This window comes from Sphaerodactylus townsendi, linkage group LG10 (genome assembly GCF_021028975.2).
Source record: "Sphaerodactylus townsendi isolate TG3544 linkage group LG10, MPM_Stown_v2.3, whole genome shotgun sequence".
Taxonomy (NCBI): domain Eukaryota; kingdom Metazoa; phylum Chordata; class Lepidosauria; order Squamata; family Sphaerodactylidae; genus Sphaerodactylus; species Sphaerodactylus townsendi.
Window position 1 is genome coordinate 68,904,170 of NC_059434.1, and position 16,472 is coordinate 68,920,641.

The 16,472-nt window shown below is 45.9% G+C and overlaps 1 protein-coding gene across 1 annotated transcript; it reads left to right on the top strand.

The window, feature by feature from the left end:
• Positions 1 to 222: 222 nt before the first annotated feature.
• Positions 223 to 9,469, top strand: LG10H4orf54 (linkage group 10 C4orf54 homolog). Its single transcript, XM_048508749.1, has 4 exons — positions 223 to 411; positions 634 to 3,900; positions 3,964 to 5,653; positions 9,165 to 9,469. The coding sequence occupies exons 1-3, from the start codon at positions 223 to 225 to the stop codon at positions 5,638 to 5,640; spliced, it is 5,133 nt and encodes a 1,710-aa protein (XP_048364706.1). The 3' UTR covers positions 5,641 to 5,653; positions 9,165 to 9,469.
• Positions 9,470 to 16,472: the final 7,003 nt, after the last annotated feature.

The following is a 16,472-nucleotide window of genomic DNA, read 5'->3' on the forward strand; positions in this document are numbered from 1 at the left end:
GAGACCAGATGTGCTAAAAATTAAGATTGTGACAGTTGACCACCAAAAGATACCAGGTATTTCATATCCTGAGTGCCTTAGTAACCTTTCGCTCAATGTTATGTTCTTGCTCATGCAAAACAGCCTGGAAACTATATTTATAAATCTCCTCCTACTCTGCTCTGTGACAGTGTATTCCCTACAGCCACAGTACTAAACAAATGAGGCTAAAAACCTCCTAAAATGACTATAAAAGGAACAGCATCCCCTCCCCCTACAGAACTAGGAGTCCAGGAATTTCCATATGTTTTCTCTTCATTTTGGGATGACGAGAAAGCACATGGGGAAGCTGAGCTGCAGATGCTGCTAATGCGGCTACTTCTGTTACCAATGGCATTCAGACTGACAGCTCTTCGTGCCAAACCAACAACTGTACTCCATAGCCCTGGAATAGGACACTGGCAACGGCAGCTTCCCCCCATCTCCGCAGAGACAACACCAGTCACCCTTCTTGCTACCAGCTCAGCACTAAACGGGCGTTTCTCCAGGATCCACCACTTAAACTGCAGGGAGTGAAGTTGAGAATCACAGCACTGGAGACACGTGTTTCCCAGCTTTTGAGTCCTGGGTCCAAAACTCTTTTGTCTCCTTCAGCCTGCTTGCAAAGAGATCGGCATGGAAGTGCTTACAAAGTTGCCTGCTGAGCAGATCATTATTCAAAAAGGGGAAGCTGGAAAGAGCAACAGCCGAATGATGAAGCACCATTCTCAAGAGCCATCAACCTCCTCCTCCAAGGAATCGAAATATGTGGAGATTTATGATTTCCCTGGAGAGAGAGAAGAGAGTCCCCAGACTCTAGAACTGACTTTGGCAGAGAATGGAAGTAAAGTGGCCTTTGTCAGACCTAAAAATGGATCTTGTGGGATCAGTGAGGTTAACAGATTGGCTAACAATATGCTGGCAGACAAATCTGCAAATCAAGCACCTCAGGACTATAAATCTAAAATGCACGGCACTCCTTCCCCCGCGGGAACGAAGGCTGATGAGGTGGGGGAAAGCATCACTGGCACCAGCCCAGGAGAGTTTATCGCGAACACTTTGTCCCCTAGTATTTCCAACATTCAGCTTTACACAAACGGCTGTCCAGAATCATCCTCATCCTCTTGCCCTTCACCAGTACCAGGCAGCTTTCAAAAAATGGATGACATGGGAACAGAGGGGAAAACCTCCTCTTCTTCATTTGGATATGAAAGCGATGAGGATGAGGATGCAGACTGTAAAGAAATCTGCCTGAGTAACCAGAGAGGTGGGTGCAGGCGTGCCTCACAACTGCTGCAGCCGCAACACAGCTACACCAGTGAAGCCAACTGTAACAATAACGATGAAGCACATTACATTACAACCCATGAAATCCAGCTTAGCGAAGTAGACCATGATATGGACTTTGATTATGGATTAGCTTCTCGGTGGGACTTTGAGGACAACAACGTGATTTATTCCTTTGTGGATTATGCTTCCTTTGGGAGTGAAGAGACCCTTGCAGACACGCAGACGGAAGAGGACAATAGCTGTTATCTCAGCACGACCACCAGTGATCTCAATAATCAGACAGACAGCATTGATAATACTAGCAGCACAGAGATAGTCAGCATTAATTCTGAAAATGATACCCCTAGCACAGACAAATGCGCCAGCTCGGAAGAAAGTCAGTCCAAGAACCCCAGCAACATGAGTGAGAATTCTGCAGGCCAGATACTCCTATCAATCAAACCAACTTCCAGGGCTATAAATGAGCCTAGCAACCAGCACGAAAAGCAAAACATTATTTACGCTGCCAAGCATGAAGGAGACATGAGCCTCTGTGTCTCCACAGCTCGTGAACGAAATACAAGTTTAAAACAAGATGTGTTTCATGACTACGCAAAAAAATTCATTGCAGTACCTGCACGCTTGCAAACAAAGTGTGGAGCCATAAGAGCAAGGGAACTGGGAGGATATTCAAGCGGTGCTTCCAGTGTGGTGAGTGAATTGGATGATGCAGACAAAGAAGTCAGAAGCCTGACTGCAAGGGCGTTCCGGAGCTTAGCTTATCCCTACTTTGATACCCTGAACCTGAGCTCCAGTGAATCCTCCACATCACTGTCAGATCACACCCTGGGAATCAACCGGTGGTCAACTTACTTGGACTTAAAGTGTGGGAGCCTTGGGCAGAAAGCAGAACAGAATATTTTCAAAAGCAGCACCGCATCTGCTGGATGGAACAAAAGCACTGGGGCAAAGACATCCAGCGACCAGTTCTACATTCACTCCAATAAGTCACAGACTAAAGCATTAGAGTTTGTTGTCAGCAAGCTTGATGGGGAAATAACACACGTTGAAACGCCACCTTGCTTCGAAAAACGGATTCAGTCAGGCTCCCGGGTTGTTACTTTGTTAGAGACTTTGAATTTCAGCAGCAATATTAATGCGGGTGTCCCCAGACCTGCTAAACCTTTGGAAAATGTTGCTGCTGGATCAGGTTGCACAGATGAGATTACAGAAACACTGCCAAGAGAGCTGGGCAATGAAGCTTGCAAACAAACTGGACTGGCTGCAGAAACCATGGAAGGCGCACAGAAGAAGTCAAAATTTGCCTCTAGCCTCCTCAAAAATGTTATCTCAAAGAAAATGCAACTGGAGCATGAGTTCAAAATGGAAAGGGGAGAGATCACAGACAACACATATTCTGGTATGTCCAACTCTTTATCTTCTAAAGAGACGGATGCCACCTCCAAAGAGAAGTTAAGAGATGGGGGTTTGCAGAGACAGAATTCTAGGTATTCAGAAGGCAGCTCTGACTATACTATTGTAACAGCAGATGATTTGGGAGAGTTTTTTGAAAGTAAGTCCCCTACCTCCAGGCGGTCCACTCCCCGGGAAGGAAATGTTAGCCTGGAACGATCCATTTCAGATACACAGTTGGAAGAGGCATGCAAAATAAAAGAGAGTGCTTCTGAAACTCTCAAGGCCACTTTCCTTCGTAGCCAGAACAGTGCATTTAGAACATGGAAAGAAAAAGAGGCAGAGAAAAAAGAGGAAAAGGCATTGGTGGGGAAACTGAAAACTTCATCCAAAAGCGACTGGAAGGCTGATCTAGGAGAAATCTCAGCCAGCAAGTCGACTAAAATGTCTCGCCTTTTTGTCCCAAATATTCAACAAACAAGCAAAGAAAAGCAATCCAGCAAACAGGTAACAAAATACTCTACATCAACCACTGCAGACGCTCAGACCGCCATGGCCACCACGATGATAAAGCCCAAAGCTCCTGAGATCAAGATCAGTTTGGGCAGCGTGCAGCAGAACAAAAACCATCCTTTCAATATTGCTAAGCTCCTCACACCGAAGATAGCTGGAAGTGTCCCAAACATTTTCAAGGCAGTTGAAGACACTCGATGCCAGCAGCAAAAACAGTGTAAAGGTGAGGGTGTGGATAAAGTGCCCCAATTCCTGGTTCGTGATGTAAGAGAAACTAAGCCCAAGGTTCAAGGGCCTATTCATCAGGTGAGAGATGTAAGAAAGCTAATTAAAAGTAACTATGGCCATGAGTCTGGTGACAACAACAGCGACAGAGGTAGTGTCAACTCGGACCAGGGAACCTCTGAACAGAAACCCAAGCAGCTGGTGACAGCCGGCATTCCCAAGTCTCTGTCTCCCATGGTGATAACTTGCCAGGCTGTAAGCAACAGCAAGGAGGACAAGACCTCCACCAAGACTACAGAGATGGGGGCCAAAGCAAGCAGTGGAGGTAAGATGTTGCCGTCCAGCCAAGAAGGGACAATCCTGGTGCACAGGACTTCAGGGAGGCTGCCGGTGGCTACCATCGCTCCTAACAAAAGTGACCCTTGTCAGCCTGCTGTGCTGAAGATAGTCTCCAAAACATCTGTGCCCTGGAGACAGCAACCACAACCTCCACTGCAGCCACAGCCTGCAACAGCAGTTGAGAAGAGCAGCAAGGTAGGACAACTGGTAGTGGCCACGGAAGAGAATATTTCCAGGGAGGAGATGTCCAGATCCTCTGTGGCTACGAACCACCAAGCGTTGGAGAAGCTTACAGCAGCAGTCCGGAGCATGGAGGAACTCTACAGCTTCAACAAGAATGAGTGGAAGCGCAAAAGCGACCCCTTGCCCATTACAGACAGCCACGTCTTGTCTCTCATTGCCAGTGAGGAACGGGCCACCGGGACCACGTCCAGTGCCAGGGAAGAGGCGACAGCTAGTGCCAAGGCAGAGGACCAGGCAGCAAGTCGGAATGTGCGGCCAATGACATCCCCCATCAGCAGCATCACTGCAAGCCGGGCAGTCCCGGAGCGCCAGCCTCGCAACAGGACGGCCAACCCAACCAAGACTCCAGAGAAGGTCTCGGCCAAGATGGCTGCCTTTGAGAGCCTGGCCCAGGCTCATGAGCGGCCACGCGGGCTGGGCTACCGCGGGGAGCCGGCAGCAGCCACCACTGGAGCTGTGGAGAGAGCCAGAGCTCCAGCGGTGCCCCGCAGCACTTCCACCTTCAATGCCCAGAAGGCCAAGCCGCCTCCTCCTCAGGACCCTTCGCCACCACCACAAGGCCTCAAAGGTCAAGCTAGGCCTCGCTCCATTAAACTCTTTGGGAACAAGCCAGGCCCTGCCGAGCTTGACAAGGGCCCCAAGCCGGCGGCTCCCGACTGCGGTAACTACTTGGCCATCCCGCTCAAGGCGTCCTCTGAGGAGCAAACCGCAGAAGCAGGAGGCGAAGGTGGCTGCCCGGGCTTCCTTTCCGCAACTGCGGCGGGGGCCGCCCTGTGCAGCCACCACCAGGCCCTCAGGAGCCAGCCGGGGCCCGACCGGGCCAAGTTGCTGAAGCAGCCCAGGGAGGCAAGCAGCAGCAACAGCCGCCCTGCCGCCGCTCAGCCTTCTCCATTGCAGCAGCAGCAGCAGCCCCACTCGACGACAGTGCCTCAGCTGGAAGTGTCTCCCGCCCAACTTTTCCCTCAGGCCCTGTCCCTGGCCGCCGCGGCCGCCGCTCTGACCGGAGCCCAGGCCGCGCCTTTGCTCTGCTTCTCGCCTCCCATGCCGGCCCCGCTGCAACCCATGGCCTCCGCTGCTGCCGCCGAGCCGGCCGCTTTCGCGCCTCCTCAGCCTCAGCGCAAGGTGCTGCTGGACCTGAGCACGGGCCAGTGCTACGTGGTGGAGGCGCCCGTGCAGCAGCCCCCGCAGAAGAGGCGCCTCTTCGACCCCGAGACCGGCCAGTACGTGGAGGTGCCCCTGCCGGTTCAGCCGCCGCCGCCTATGCCCCCCATGAGTCTCCCCATGTCCCCCTTGGCTCTGGGCGCGGCGCCGGGGGCTTACAGCGCGCCCGCCGCGGCCTACATGATCTACCCGGGCTTCCTGCCCGCCGTCTTGCCCGCCAGCGCCTTGCAGGGCTCGCTGGGCCAGCAGCCCGGCGACCTCAACGCGGCTGTGGCTGTCAACCCTGGGGCGGAGAGTCCGTATTACATGCCCACGGGCAAAGGTGTCCAGCAGCCGCCGCCGGCGGGAGAAGGGAAAGCGCCGCTCATCAGCATCACCTCGCAGCCGCTGGGCCCCAGGATCATCGCGCCGCCCTCCTTCGACGGCACCACCATGCGCTTCGTCGTGGAGCATCGGTGATGGAGGCCGACGGGTGAGTTAAAATTGTATTTATTTGCTTTGTGTTTTTATCCTTCTCTTTCTCCTAGGAGGGTGGGGGTGGACATTGACTTTCCTGCTCCAGTTCACCCTCACAAGAACCCTGTGAAGTAGGTCAGACTAGGAAATAGCAGGTCCAGTGTCACCCAGCAAGTGGAAGCGCATACAGAAGAGTGCGTGCTGTTGTGTATGGTAAACACTCACCCACAGAAAATCCAGATGTGTATGCACTGGACATCTGTATGCAAGATGCAAGACATCTGTATGCAAGATCTGTATGCAGATGTGTATGCACTGGACATCTATGCAAGGACAGACTTGTGGTCTGCTTTTGTGTTTCCTATAGAAAAGAGAGATCCATGTAGAAAACTGGTGGCCGTGATGATGTATGTGGCTGAAGCATTTATGTAGATATTTGCTGGCATCCCATACCCTGTGAGGTAGGTCAGGCTAGGAAATAAAAGGTCCAGTGTCACTCAACAAGTGAAAGCATATGCAGAAGAGCATGTGTTGTTGTGTGTGTTAAACACAGACATGTAGAAAATCTAAGGCTAATCCAGGGGTAGGGAACCTGCGGCTCTCCAGATGGTCAGAAACTACAATTCCCATCAGCCCCTACCAGCATGGCCAATTGGCCATGCTGGTAGGGGCTGATGGGAATTGTAGTTCCTGAACATCTGGAGAGCCGCAGGTTCCCTACCCCTGGGCTAATCAAAGAGATGTATATGCATTGCGTTCCCTGTGCAATTATGTACTTGTGATCTGCATATGGGTTTCCTATAGAAAAGTGGCATTCATGTCGAAAACGGTGTGGCCCTGCTAATGTACGTGTCTGAAGCATTTATGTGGATGTTTGCAGGCGTCCCATACTGGCTGACTTTTCCCTCTGGTATGGCTCATCTGAAAGAGAGAGAAGGAAAGAATGAACATTTCGTGTTTTTCTGGAAAAAGCACCTATTTCAGGAGATTTTTTAGGGATGGTTAGATGCACAAATTCAACACATTCAGTTACTGTAGCGTGCTGTGTTCTTCCTCTGATTGCAAGGCTTGAATTCTAACAAATACTTGATAGGGAAGTGGGTGAGAAAAGAACTGTGTTTGTATGTGTGCATTCACACTCTGTGCTCTGATATAGAGCGTTACAGGTAGGTGTTGAGGTTGCAGATCACCACCCATCTCACTTCGTATTTCAAATCAGTTGCCAGGGACCCTGAAGTACTATCTCATTACTCATATGTGATATGAGACATCACTAAGATTTGCTTTTTTTTGCGTAGCAAACATGGCACAAGTGGTTGAGAGTGGCAGACGGTAATCTGGAGAACCAGGTTTGATTCCACACTCCTCCACATGAAGCCTGCTGGATGACCTTGTGCCAGTCACAGTTCTCTCAGAACTCTCTCAGTCCATGCAGAGTTAGGCAATAGCAATCTACCTCTGTACATCTTTTTCTCTTGAAAACCCAGAAATCAGCTGTGTCTTGATGGCACTTTCTACCACCTTTAACTGGTCAGCAGAAATTCAATAAATTGACTCCTCAATATAGCTGCATAATAGTGAAAACTTCACTGTTGTTACCGATAAATACATGCATCATGGTTGAATATATTTGCATTCCTAAAACTTTGCCTCCACCTAATTACCACTCTTTTCTTCTGCTGGCAGGGCCAGCATTGGAGTGCAGAGTTTTGGGCATGGGGCAGTTCTTGCAACTTCTGCTCTATACTGTGCTTTTTTGTATACTTGCAGTTTAGTATCTGGCCCTTCACAAGCTTGATAGTCAATCTTTCATCTTAATGAGAGGCATACTCTATATTTAGGGTTACTCAAATAGTCATGTCAAATTTCTACACAGACCAGAACTGCAAGCAAGTGTAATCTTCTAATTCTGTGGACTCACTTTGAGCCCAGTACATGATTTTAAATAGCTAATATATTTAAGTGCGCGTGTGTGTGAGCTTCATCTATAAAGCTAAATGAATGTAACTTTTATGTCACTGACACTAACTTGTTTTTTTACAAAGCTTGTTACAGGCAATTACATGTAACAGAAGAAGCAGCCCCAAGTGTGTCTATGTGGAAGTAGGTCCCATTTTAATGAATGGGGCTTACTACTTCAAAAGCATTCTTAGGATTGCACACTGAGTCTGTTTTATAAAAAATGAAAAGAGTCTGGCACATACATTACTGATGGTCGGTGATGTTGATAGGGTAGGTGGCCACCAAGTTTTACAGAGGTGCCATAGGGAAATGGTTTTCACAGAGATTATTTTTGTGAATTTGAGTACAGGGAGAACAAGAGGCAGAAAACTAGATTGTCTGTTTCCAAATGAGGTGGCAAATGTTTGGATTGTTTTAAAGAATTGTATATAGCCACAAATTAGATGTGAGTGAGTATATTTCAGATAAACAATGGCTTAATTATATAGGATAGAACCCAAAGAACTGCTTATGGTTAAGCAAAGCACTTCTGATTGATCACCACTGCTATACTATATCAGACCAGGCTGCAACAAGTTGGGGGCTTAGAGCATGTGGGGGGTGGGGCGGGGGGACGAGGGGGGGGAGGAAATGGCAGATGAAGTTACAATTTTACTTAGTTACCATCATTTGAAATAGGAGATAGCATATTGTTGCTATAGGGAGTCAGGAGCAGAGCTTTCCTATCACTTGCTAGACCTAAGAGATGGTGCTTTTCATTAAGAAAGGCAATGTCAGCAGCTGATAAACATGCTGCAGCAAAATAATACTTTAAGTTCTCAATGAAGGGCTAGTAGGAAAGTAATTGGCAGATAGGTTCTACATTCCTCATCACTGTGCCTGTTTGACTCCTTAGGGAGATTGCTTAGCGGTACACCACATGCCTTCATGCAGAAAGGCCTTAGACTCAATCCTCGAAATCTCCAGTTAAAAGATCTCATGTAGCAGAGCTGGAAAATCATCTCTTGGAGGCAGAACTACGTGTGATTTATTGATCTGTAGTTGCTGGGACTGTGATTTACACCTGTTCCTGTGTGTCATTTATTCCTGAAAATACCCTTCTCCTCAAACTGCTGTTGACCTCTGTTGGATGGAGAAAATGTAGATTACCTGTCCATTTAACACAGTGAGAGTCAAAATAGCTTTGAAGTAGTTATATTTGGGGGTGGGAGTTAGGGAGAATGGCAGAGGAAGAGAAGTTTTAAAGCCTTTCTCTCTCCCTACCCTCTCTACTTTTCCACTGGGAAGTGTAGCAAGTGCAATCTGTAACAGAAAAAAGTGATTTAATGTAAACATGCCCATAATGTCGTGAATCAGAAGCACTGTTGATTTTTTAAACTAAAATGCATTTAAAAGTGACATTTTGTGCATTTATTGGGTAAGTGAGACACAAATTTTAAAACACTGTGTATAATGAAATGTGTTACATGTATGATTGATAATCAGGGCATTGTTGGAAGATGATTTTCAGCAACCCTTATGCAATAAATTGAGAACTTAATTTGTGTGTTTGCTTTATCTTACAGGCACAAAGAACAAGAATTTTTCTCCCTTAATCTGAAAATAACTTCGCAATTCTAAGCTCTCCTTTTCGCTGCTGCTTTTGCTTCCCCATGTATTTCTCATGCGTTTCTTTGTACAAAACAAGTGTGAATGTTTCTCATGTTGGTGTAATGCCCTTTTTTGGAACTATGCATAAATTTAATTATGCACATGTGGATGAATAAATCATATTTTATGTAAAGTTTTTTATATAATGCAGAAACTTGGCAATAATCTTGGTGCCTATATTATATGGTTAAGAATCTGAATACATGTTTTATCAAACCAGCGTAAAGAAGCACTGATTACCATTCTTTTAGAGTGAACATTGGCATGGAAGAAGGAAGTGTGCCCAACCCTTTTCCTTTTCCCACTCGAGATCATGCTTCAGTCAACTACTTTTTCCCCTGTCAGAAGTGTAGATGCATGCTTATACATTTCTGGAACCCCAAGGGTGGAAACATAAATGCAAGGGGGAAAGTTAAGTATCCCTCACTATTTTTTCATGCTTCCCCCAACTGTTTTTTTAAAAATAAAGCATCCACTGGGGCTGTGATAAACACATTTGTGTGCAATGTGTAGTTTGCACTTGAGATTAATTTACTACATTTCAAATGTATCCCTCCGTTGCCTAGTGGGAAAATATATGTGAAGGTGGCATGCCATAAATTGACATTTAGTTCTGTTTCTTTGCAAATTTCCTGGATTTACAATAATTAGTGCATTGACGTTGCATTTAAAAATGGGAGGCCCTATATCAGTATCCACTGAAGTCATGTGTAGTCTTGAGATAATCTTCAGTACTCCTTTGATGAGCTCCCTTCAAACTGTCTAGGTTCCAGTCTTGCTAAATCTGGTCGTATTTAAATTGCACTGAAAACATGTTAATTGTAACATATTTTAATGTATTGTTGAAGGCTTTCACGGCCGGAATCACTTGGGTGCTGTGTGGTTTCCGGGCTGTATGGCCGTGTTCTAGCAGCATTGTCTCCTGACGTTTCGCCTGCATCTGTGGCTGGCATCTTCAGAGGATCTGATAGATAGGACAAAGGAGAGAATGCTGCTAGAATATGGCCATACAGCCCGGAAACCACACAGCACCCCAGTAACGTATTTTCTTTGTTCTGTTTGTGGCTTAGGGGTACCTACGTACTATGGGGTTGGAGATCCATGATCAAATCTCCTAACATATTTTAGCTGCAAAAAGCAGCAGAGCCCATGATCCCCCAGCTACCCTTTCCAACAGGAACAAAAGACAGGCACCTGTTTTGTGCCTGTGTTTCCCCCCCTTTTTACATTAGCTGATAGATATTGTCTGACCCTGTTCAAGTTATTGCATAAATGGCTCAGAGGTGTGGAAAGGTTTTATCCCTTCTTCCTCCCAGCATTTCAGCTATGTTCCAAATCAGACTCCGTTGCTGCTGCTTAAGGCTTAAATAAGAAAAAAGTTACGTGATCTGATCACGGATCTCCTGCATAATATATGGTTGAACTCCTCAGCATGACTAAATTTAGCAGGACAGAGGCTTTTAACCTTTAGTTTATCCATAATGTGTATGTTTGTAATCATTTCAGATTTCATTGTGGAAATGACTGAAAACTTAGTTTGGGTGTCATGAAATGTTAAAATAAGCTTCTGGGTATTGTCTTGTAATATCGCCAGGAGACTTGGCTGCCAAGATTTTTTGTAGATGTTAGAAAGCTTTTTTAAAAAGTAATCTTTGAAATTGTCATCTTTTCTGACAGGACTTCCTGTGCTTTTAACAGTTGTGGGAAAGATAGAAATTGTATATATTATGTGGGGAAAGATGTCTGTATGCCTGTCAAATTTCTAAATGTTGTTCAGTTGCCCCAAAGAAGCTAATTCTAGTTTCAAAACCCTTTTACATACAAGAGGATAACATTTCCCTTCTGTTCATGAAGAAGTTGTAGTTATAGCTCCCTTCTCCCTGGAAAATGTATGAATTTTGGACGATTTCCTAAGGAAGTGCTTTGTGAATGGTAACATAGTTTATGGTTTCTTGTCACTGTCCTAAGGCAGCGCAGGCTGAGATTTGGCATCAGGCTGAGATTTAAATATTTACTGTGTCAAGGAAGAACTAAACATTTTAGTGTGCTTTGGAAATGGAGAGGTGTTGTAGGAGGTGGATGCAACTACTGTTATCTTTGGTTCTGGTGGGTTTTCCGGGCTGTGTGGCCGTGGTCTGGTGGATCTTGTTCCTAACGTTTTGCCTGCATCTGTGGCTGGCATCTTCAGAGGTGTATCACAGAGGGAAGTCAGCCCGGAAAACCCACCAGAACCAGTTGAATCTGGCCGTGAAAGCCTTCAACAATACACTGTTATCTTTGTTAACACTTGCAATGAGATCCTGTGCAGAGTTGCTCCAGTCTAAGCCTATTGAAATCAGTGGGCATCCCGCACTATTGAAATCAGTGGGCATAGGATAGTCACATCCACAGTGGAAGTCACGTCCACACAAGGGAATTCTGGACCCCCGGTTTGGCATTTGAGTGCCAGATTGCCAGTGCAAGCCGCAGGACCCCAAACAGAGGACACCACTGTTTTCAGTGTTACTGATATTGGCCATTAAATTCCCCCACCCTGCCCTGGGGGGGTTGGATAATTGCAGGTCTTGTTTCATTTATGCAGTGGGGCTTTCCTGGCTCCTTGTTCTACTCTACTCCCTTGTTTCCAGTTCCTCAAAAAGCAATCCTGAGGGTTGTAGAACTCTGCAGAATAGTACGGGATGTAGCAAAGGGGTTGCAGCTCAAGAATAGTATTGATGGAAATGGGAATCCCTCTCTCTTGCAAGAGCAGGGTGCTCTTTAGTTCCCTTTCATATGTATAGCTCAGCTCCATAGGGGCGGGGGGGGGCGCACGATGCACCAGGCACGCGCCCTTGTGGGGGCATGGTGGGGGTGTTTCAGGGCCGGGACGGGGGGTCGAGGACACACCAGTGCACGGGGCGCTTTCCCCCAGCTACACCTCTGGTATACATAGGTCACTGAAATTGCCTGTGCTCTTGTCAAATTTGCTGACCTAACTCAACCAGGGAGGCATATCTTTATTTAATCGTATGTTTCACTGAAGTCAGTACAGTTCAGAACCAAGAAACCGAGTAAGGGTTAACGTGCCACTTCCCCCTTTTGTAGTCTACTGTTTCCTGTTGTGATTGCTGATTAAATGAATCTGGATGTTCCTATTCAGGCAAAAACATCCGAGGAATTTAGAAAGAAGCAAAAAATAGTTTCACAACTCTCAGGGAGATTCCACACATCCGTAGATAATCAGTGAAGCTCGTTGTCTTGGTGTGTTATCATATTTTTCTATAAACCCAGGTGTACTCATTTGTTCACATGAATTATGCTGCTGTGAGGAAGATATAACAGAAATTGAAGCCAGAGGGCACATAAATCTTGGGCTTTTCCCCACTTATGATTTGCGGCGCGCTACTCCCAGCGCGAGCGATTTCCGCCGCGTGGTCATGTTCCCCACTGCCCAACGCTCTGCGCGGAGCAGTCAGAAGTTGCCGTTTCTTCAGCGTCAGAAATGACGCGCGCTGAGGGGACATGAGAGCGCAGAGTCAGGGTGGCCGCGTTGTCGCCGCCCGGACTCGTGGGGAGCACCGCTGGACCACTCGCTATTTGGGGACAGTAGCGCGCAGCAAACGGTAAGTGTGGAAAGGGCCAGGGGCCCTTCCTGTATAGGAATGATGTTTTATACAGACATGAAAGTATGTATGTACATCTCTCTTTGAGGCTGTTGTGTAGTATGCTGAAAACCTGGAACTTAAAAGAGATTTTATTTATTAAAACAGGGAGTGAATTTGCTTTCTTCTCTATCAGCCTTTAACATGTAGATGATGTGGATAAATAGAATGGCTCTGTGCCTTGGTTCAATTACACTTTAGTCAGTGCCTTGGTTCAATTACACCTTAGTCAGACATTGGCCTTTTATTTTGGCTGCAGATAGAGCCACACTGATCCATACTACTGTAACCTCCATGTTGGACTACAGTAACATGCTATGTGTCCAGAAAGCTTTAGCTGGTACAAAATGCAGTAGCAGGATTCTTATCTGGGGTCAAACACTTGGAACATCCTGCCACACACCGGTTACATTCCTCAGACCGGCTTCCCCACTCTTAGGATTGTCCTTATGGCAACATCTGGGTTGTAGGCTTTCTCTCCAGTGGGTCCAGCACTCTGGAATGGTCTACTAGATTGGACGTGGAAGGTGCCTTCACTGGTTGCATTTGCAAAGGCTTGCAAGACAGTTCTGTTTCAGAGGACATTTTGGTGCCAACTTTTTTGACAGATTGGTTTTTATTTTGTTCATGGGCTCCCATGTTTTGGTTCCTTGGTACGTTGTTAGCTGCCTTATTTCTAAGAAAATAATACAAAATATAATTGAAAAAAAAAGATGTAGGCACTTCAGAACTAAGGGTGTAATTCAAACCAGTGATGTGCTGCACTGATAAATATATTTTCCAGCAGCCAAATACCTGGCAAACTCAGGACATGTCTGGAATACTGCAATGTTTACTAGCATTTCATATAACTGGTGTGAGGACTCACAACAGCTATCAACCAATCAGAGCAGTATGAGAAACTATTGCATAGCAATAATCTTTGAAATTGAAACTCCAGTTAGCCTATGATACGCTAGGGTGACTCGTTAGCCGTCAATATGAGCCTGTAGTTCATACTCTTGAATAAAATAGTCATGCCTCTTTCCTAACTTACGTGTATATCAAGAATGAACGATGGCATTCTTCAAGTATGAGTTTTTCCATTTCTCCCACATCATTGTTTTTTTTAAATAAAGTACATTTTGACAAGCTTGAAACACAATCCAACACACAGCTTAGCAACCTTCACAAGGAATTCAGGTACCCATATGTGGTCTCCAGGTTATAGGCTTGTTTTGAAACACTGCATTTAAAATTTGTTGATAGGACTGAATGAGACGAAGCATTTGATCTATCACCGTGTGAAGACATGTTCATGCACGCCTTCCAGTTCAGCTATCAACTGGATTATCACTATGGCTGTAGTTCATTTGCATAACCTTCATCCATAAGTGAAGACTTCCTGCATTAAACAAACTAATATAGGAGGGACACTACTCCATCTGCTTATTCCAGAAAGTAGCGGCAATGATAGACAAACAAACAGGTACCACCAAATGCTCCGGAAGCTTGAAAATGTGTTTGCAAATCCACTTTCCTTCAATCTATTTAAAAACTGGATTCCTGCACAGTCAGAGCTGCAATACAGTCACTCACATGTGGTTGCAAATAGGCTTAAAGGGGCTTTTAGTGGCATGTGTGAAAAGACTCGACAATTCCCTATTAAATACACTGCAAGCATGTATCTAAGATCACATTTTCCCCTGGTACAATGTGAAGAGAAACCATACCAACTATGAAGAGTGTAAACATGTAGTCTGCCAATTTCAGTCCCCATTCATTACTGTGGTATGAGTAATTCTGTTGTTTTGCTAGTTTTAAAACTTAGAAAATGGGGTGTCTGTGCTGCTGTTACAAGACAATCTAGGCCCTTTCCCCACACACCTTTGCCCGAGGGTTGCTAAGCGGGAGCATTCCCCGCGCTGCCGCAATTCCTTGGCGCTACTACTCTGACATCCCACTTACCTAACCCCGTGCTCTGTTCGCCGAAAGGTTTCATTTGAAAAGGCACCAGAAATTCAGCGCGTCAAGGGGGCGTGAGAGAAGCAGCGTCGGGGCGGCTGCGTTCTTGCCGCCCCTGAAGTGGGGAGGGCAGCTGAACCCCGCGCTACTTTAGGAGAGTAGCGCGGGGCTTAAGGAAAGTGGGGAAAGGGCCCTAGACACCCAGAACACATTGTTACGTTGCAGAGCCAGCATGGGCTTCCCAAGAGACTTCTATGTGATCTGTATATTTGTCCAGACTGCCAGACAAGGGGGAAAGGTAGCTTTGTCATACCCTCATGCACATAATATAATCATCTGTGTAATCATCAGTGACGTGATCTATCTTGGTGCTCATAGTTCCAGTATACAGTTTACAAGATACAGGTTTTCATGCTCTATACAAACACTTTGTGCAATCCAGTACTGAGTTAGGCACACTTAACTCTGTGTTAGACTGTGGTCAAAAACTCTCAGGGTTTACAGTTTTGTTCAGTGTACTTGAAAGCAATAGCAGAACTATACATTAACATAGACCCTCCATTGGATCTGTGTTCCAATTACCTTATATTCTGGAATCATGGTGCTGAGTATGTTCAAACTGCATCATGATGTCAGGCTATTGTGAGAGTCCATCTACACATTACAAAGTCCTCATGTTCATTGGATCTACATGTAAGTTTCACAGTGGAAACAATAGCATCTCTGTGAGGCCCCTTCTGCACATGCAGGAATTACGTCTCTTCTAATCCACTTACCTGTAGCGCGTGAATAGAAAAAAACTAATTTGCTAACCATTGTGAAAGTGGATTGAAAGTGCATTATTCTGCATGTGCTGAAGGGGCCTGAGTCAGTCTGGGAATGTGACAACAAGGGAAAGAGGGCTAAAGCCGTTTTTCCCTGTGTGCTTAAGTTGCAAATAGAACATAGCCAGTGTGTGTCCAGGAGGTTGTGTGTGCGATGCAAAGTCTTTGTATTGTTCCCCAACAATCACAAGGACTTTGCAAAGAGTAGATGGAGCCTCGGGTGTTTCTGATAATATATAGTCCTGCCATAAAAGAAAAATAAGTGGTCTGTATGTAAACATATGTAAAGATGTCATGTTGTCGAGTGCCTTTAAAATGGAAGTGCTCATGTGAAGCAGTGCCAAAAGCAATTTCTTTTCTCAGGGCAGATTTCTTCATTTGGCACATTTCACTCCTAATGCTTGGCAGTGCTTCATTTCTGCTGTCCATACCAAATAGATCTAATAATTGCAGAGAGAACTTGATTCTGTGAGATTGCTGTGAGATTCTTGATGTAATACTCTCTGGACCCAAGCCAGCAGAGGCGTTGAGTGTGTGATTTAACCTTAAGCACTGAGTGGTCTCAATAGTTGCAGTGAAAGCTAAGAATGCGTGTAAATATTTTATTGTGCTGAGGCCATTGATTACTTCACTGGGTTATGCTCCAGAGCCCTAAATGTGTATGGGGAGGGCTGGAGGTTGACGACCCTCTCTGGAAATACTCAAGTTCAAAGAGGCTGGGGAAATCCAGTAACATGGTGCTTTGCAAATGTCTCAGTATTTTAAGGCGGGGTCATAGTTCAGTGGTAGACTATAGTCTTTGCATGTATAATGT

What these genes read in the sequence shown, in the direction of transcription:
- LG10H4orf54 (XM_048508749.1), top strand. Translation starts at nt 223, where the DNA reads ATGACTATAAAAGGAACAGCATCCCCTCCCCCTACAGAACTAGGAGTC. An exon ending in TTCGTGCCAAACCAACAACT is followed by an intron (nt 412 to 633) that starts GTACTCCATAGC and finishes TGTCTCCTTCAG; the next exon opens with CCTGCTTGCAAAGAGATCGG. An exon ending in AGATAGTCTCCAAAACATCT is followed by an intron (nt 3,901 to 3,963) that starts GTGCCCTGGAGA and finishes GCAGTTGAGAAG; the next exon opens with AGCAGCAAGGTAGGACAACT.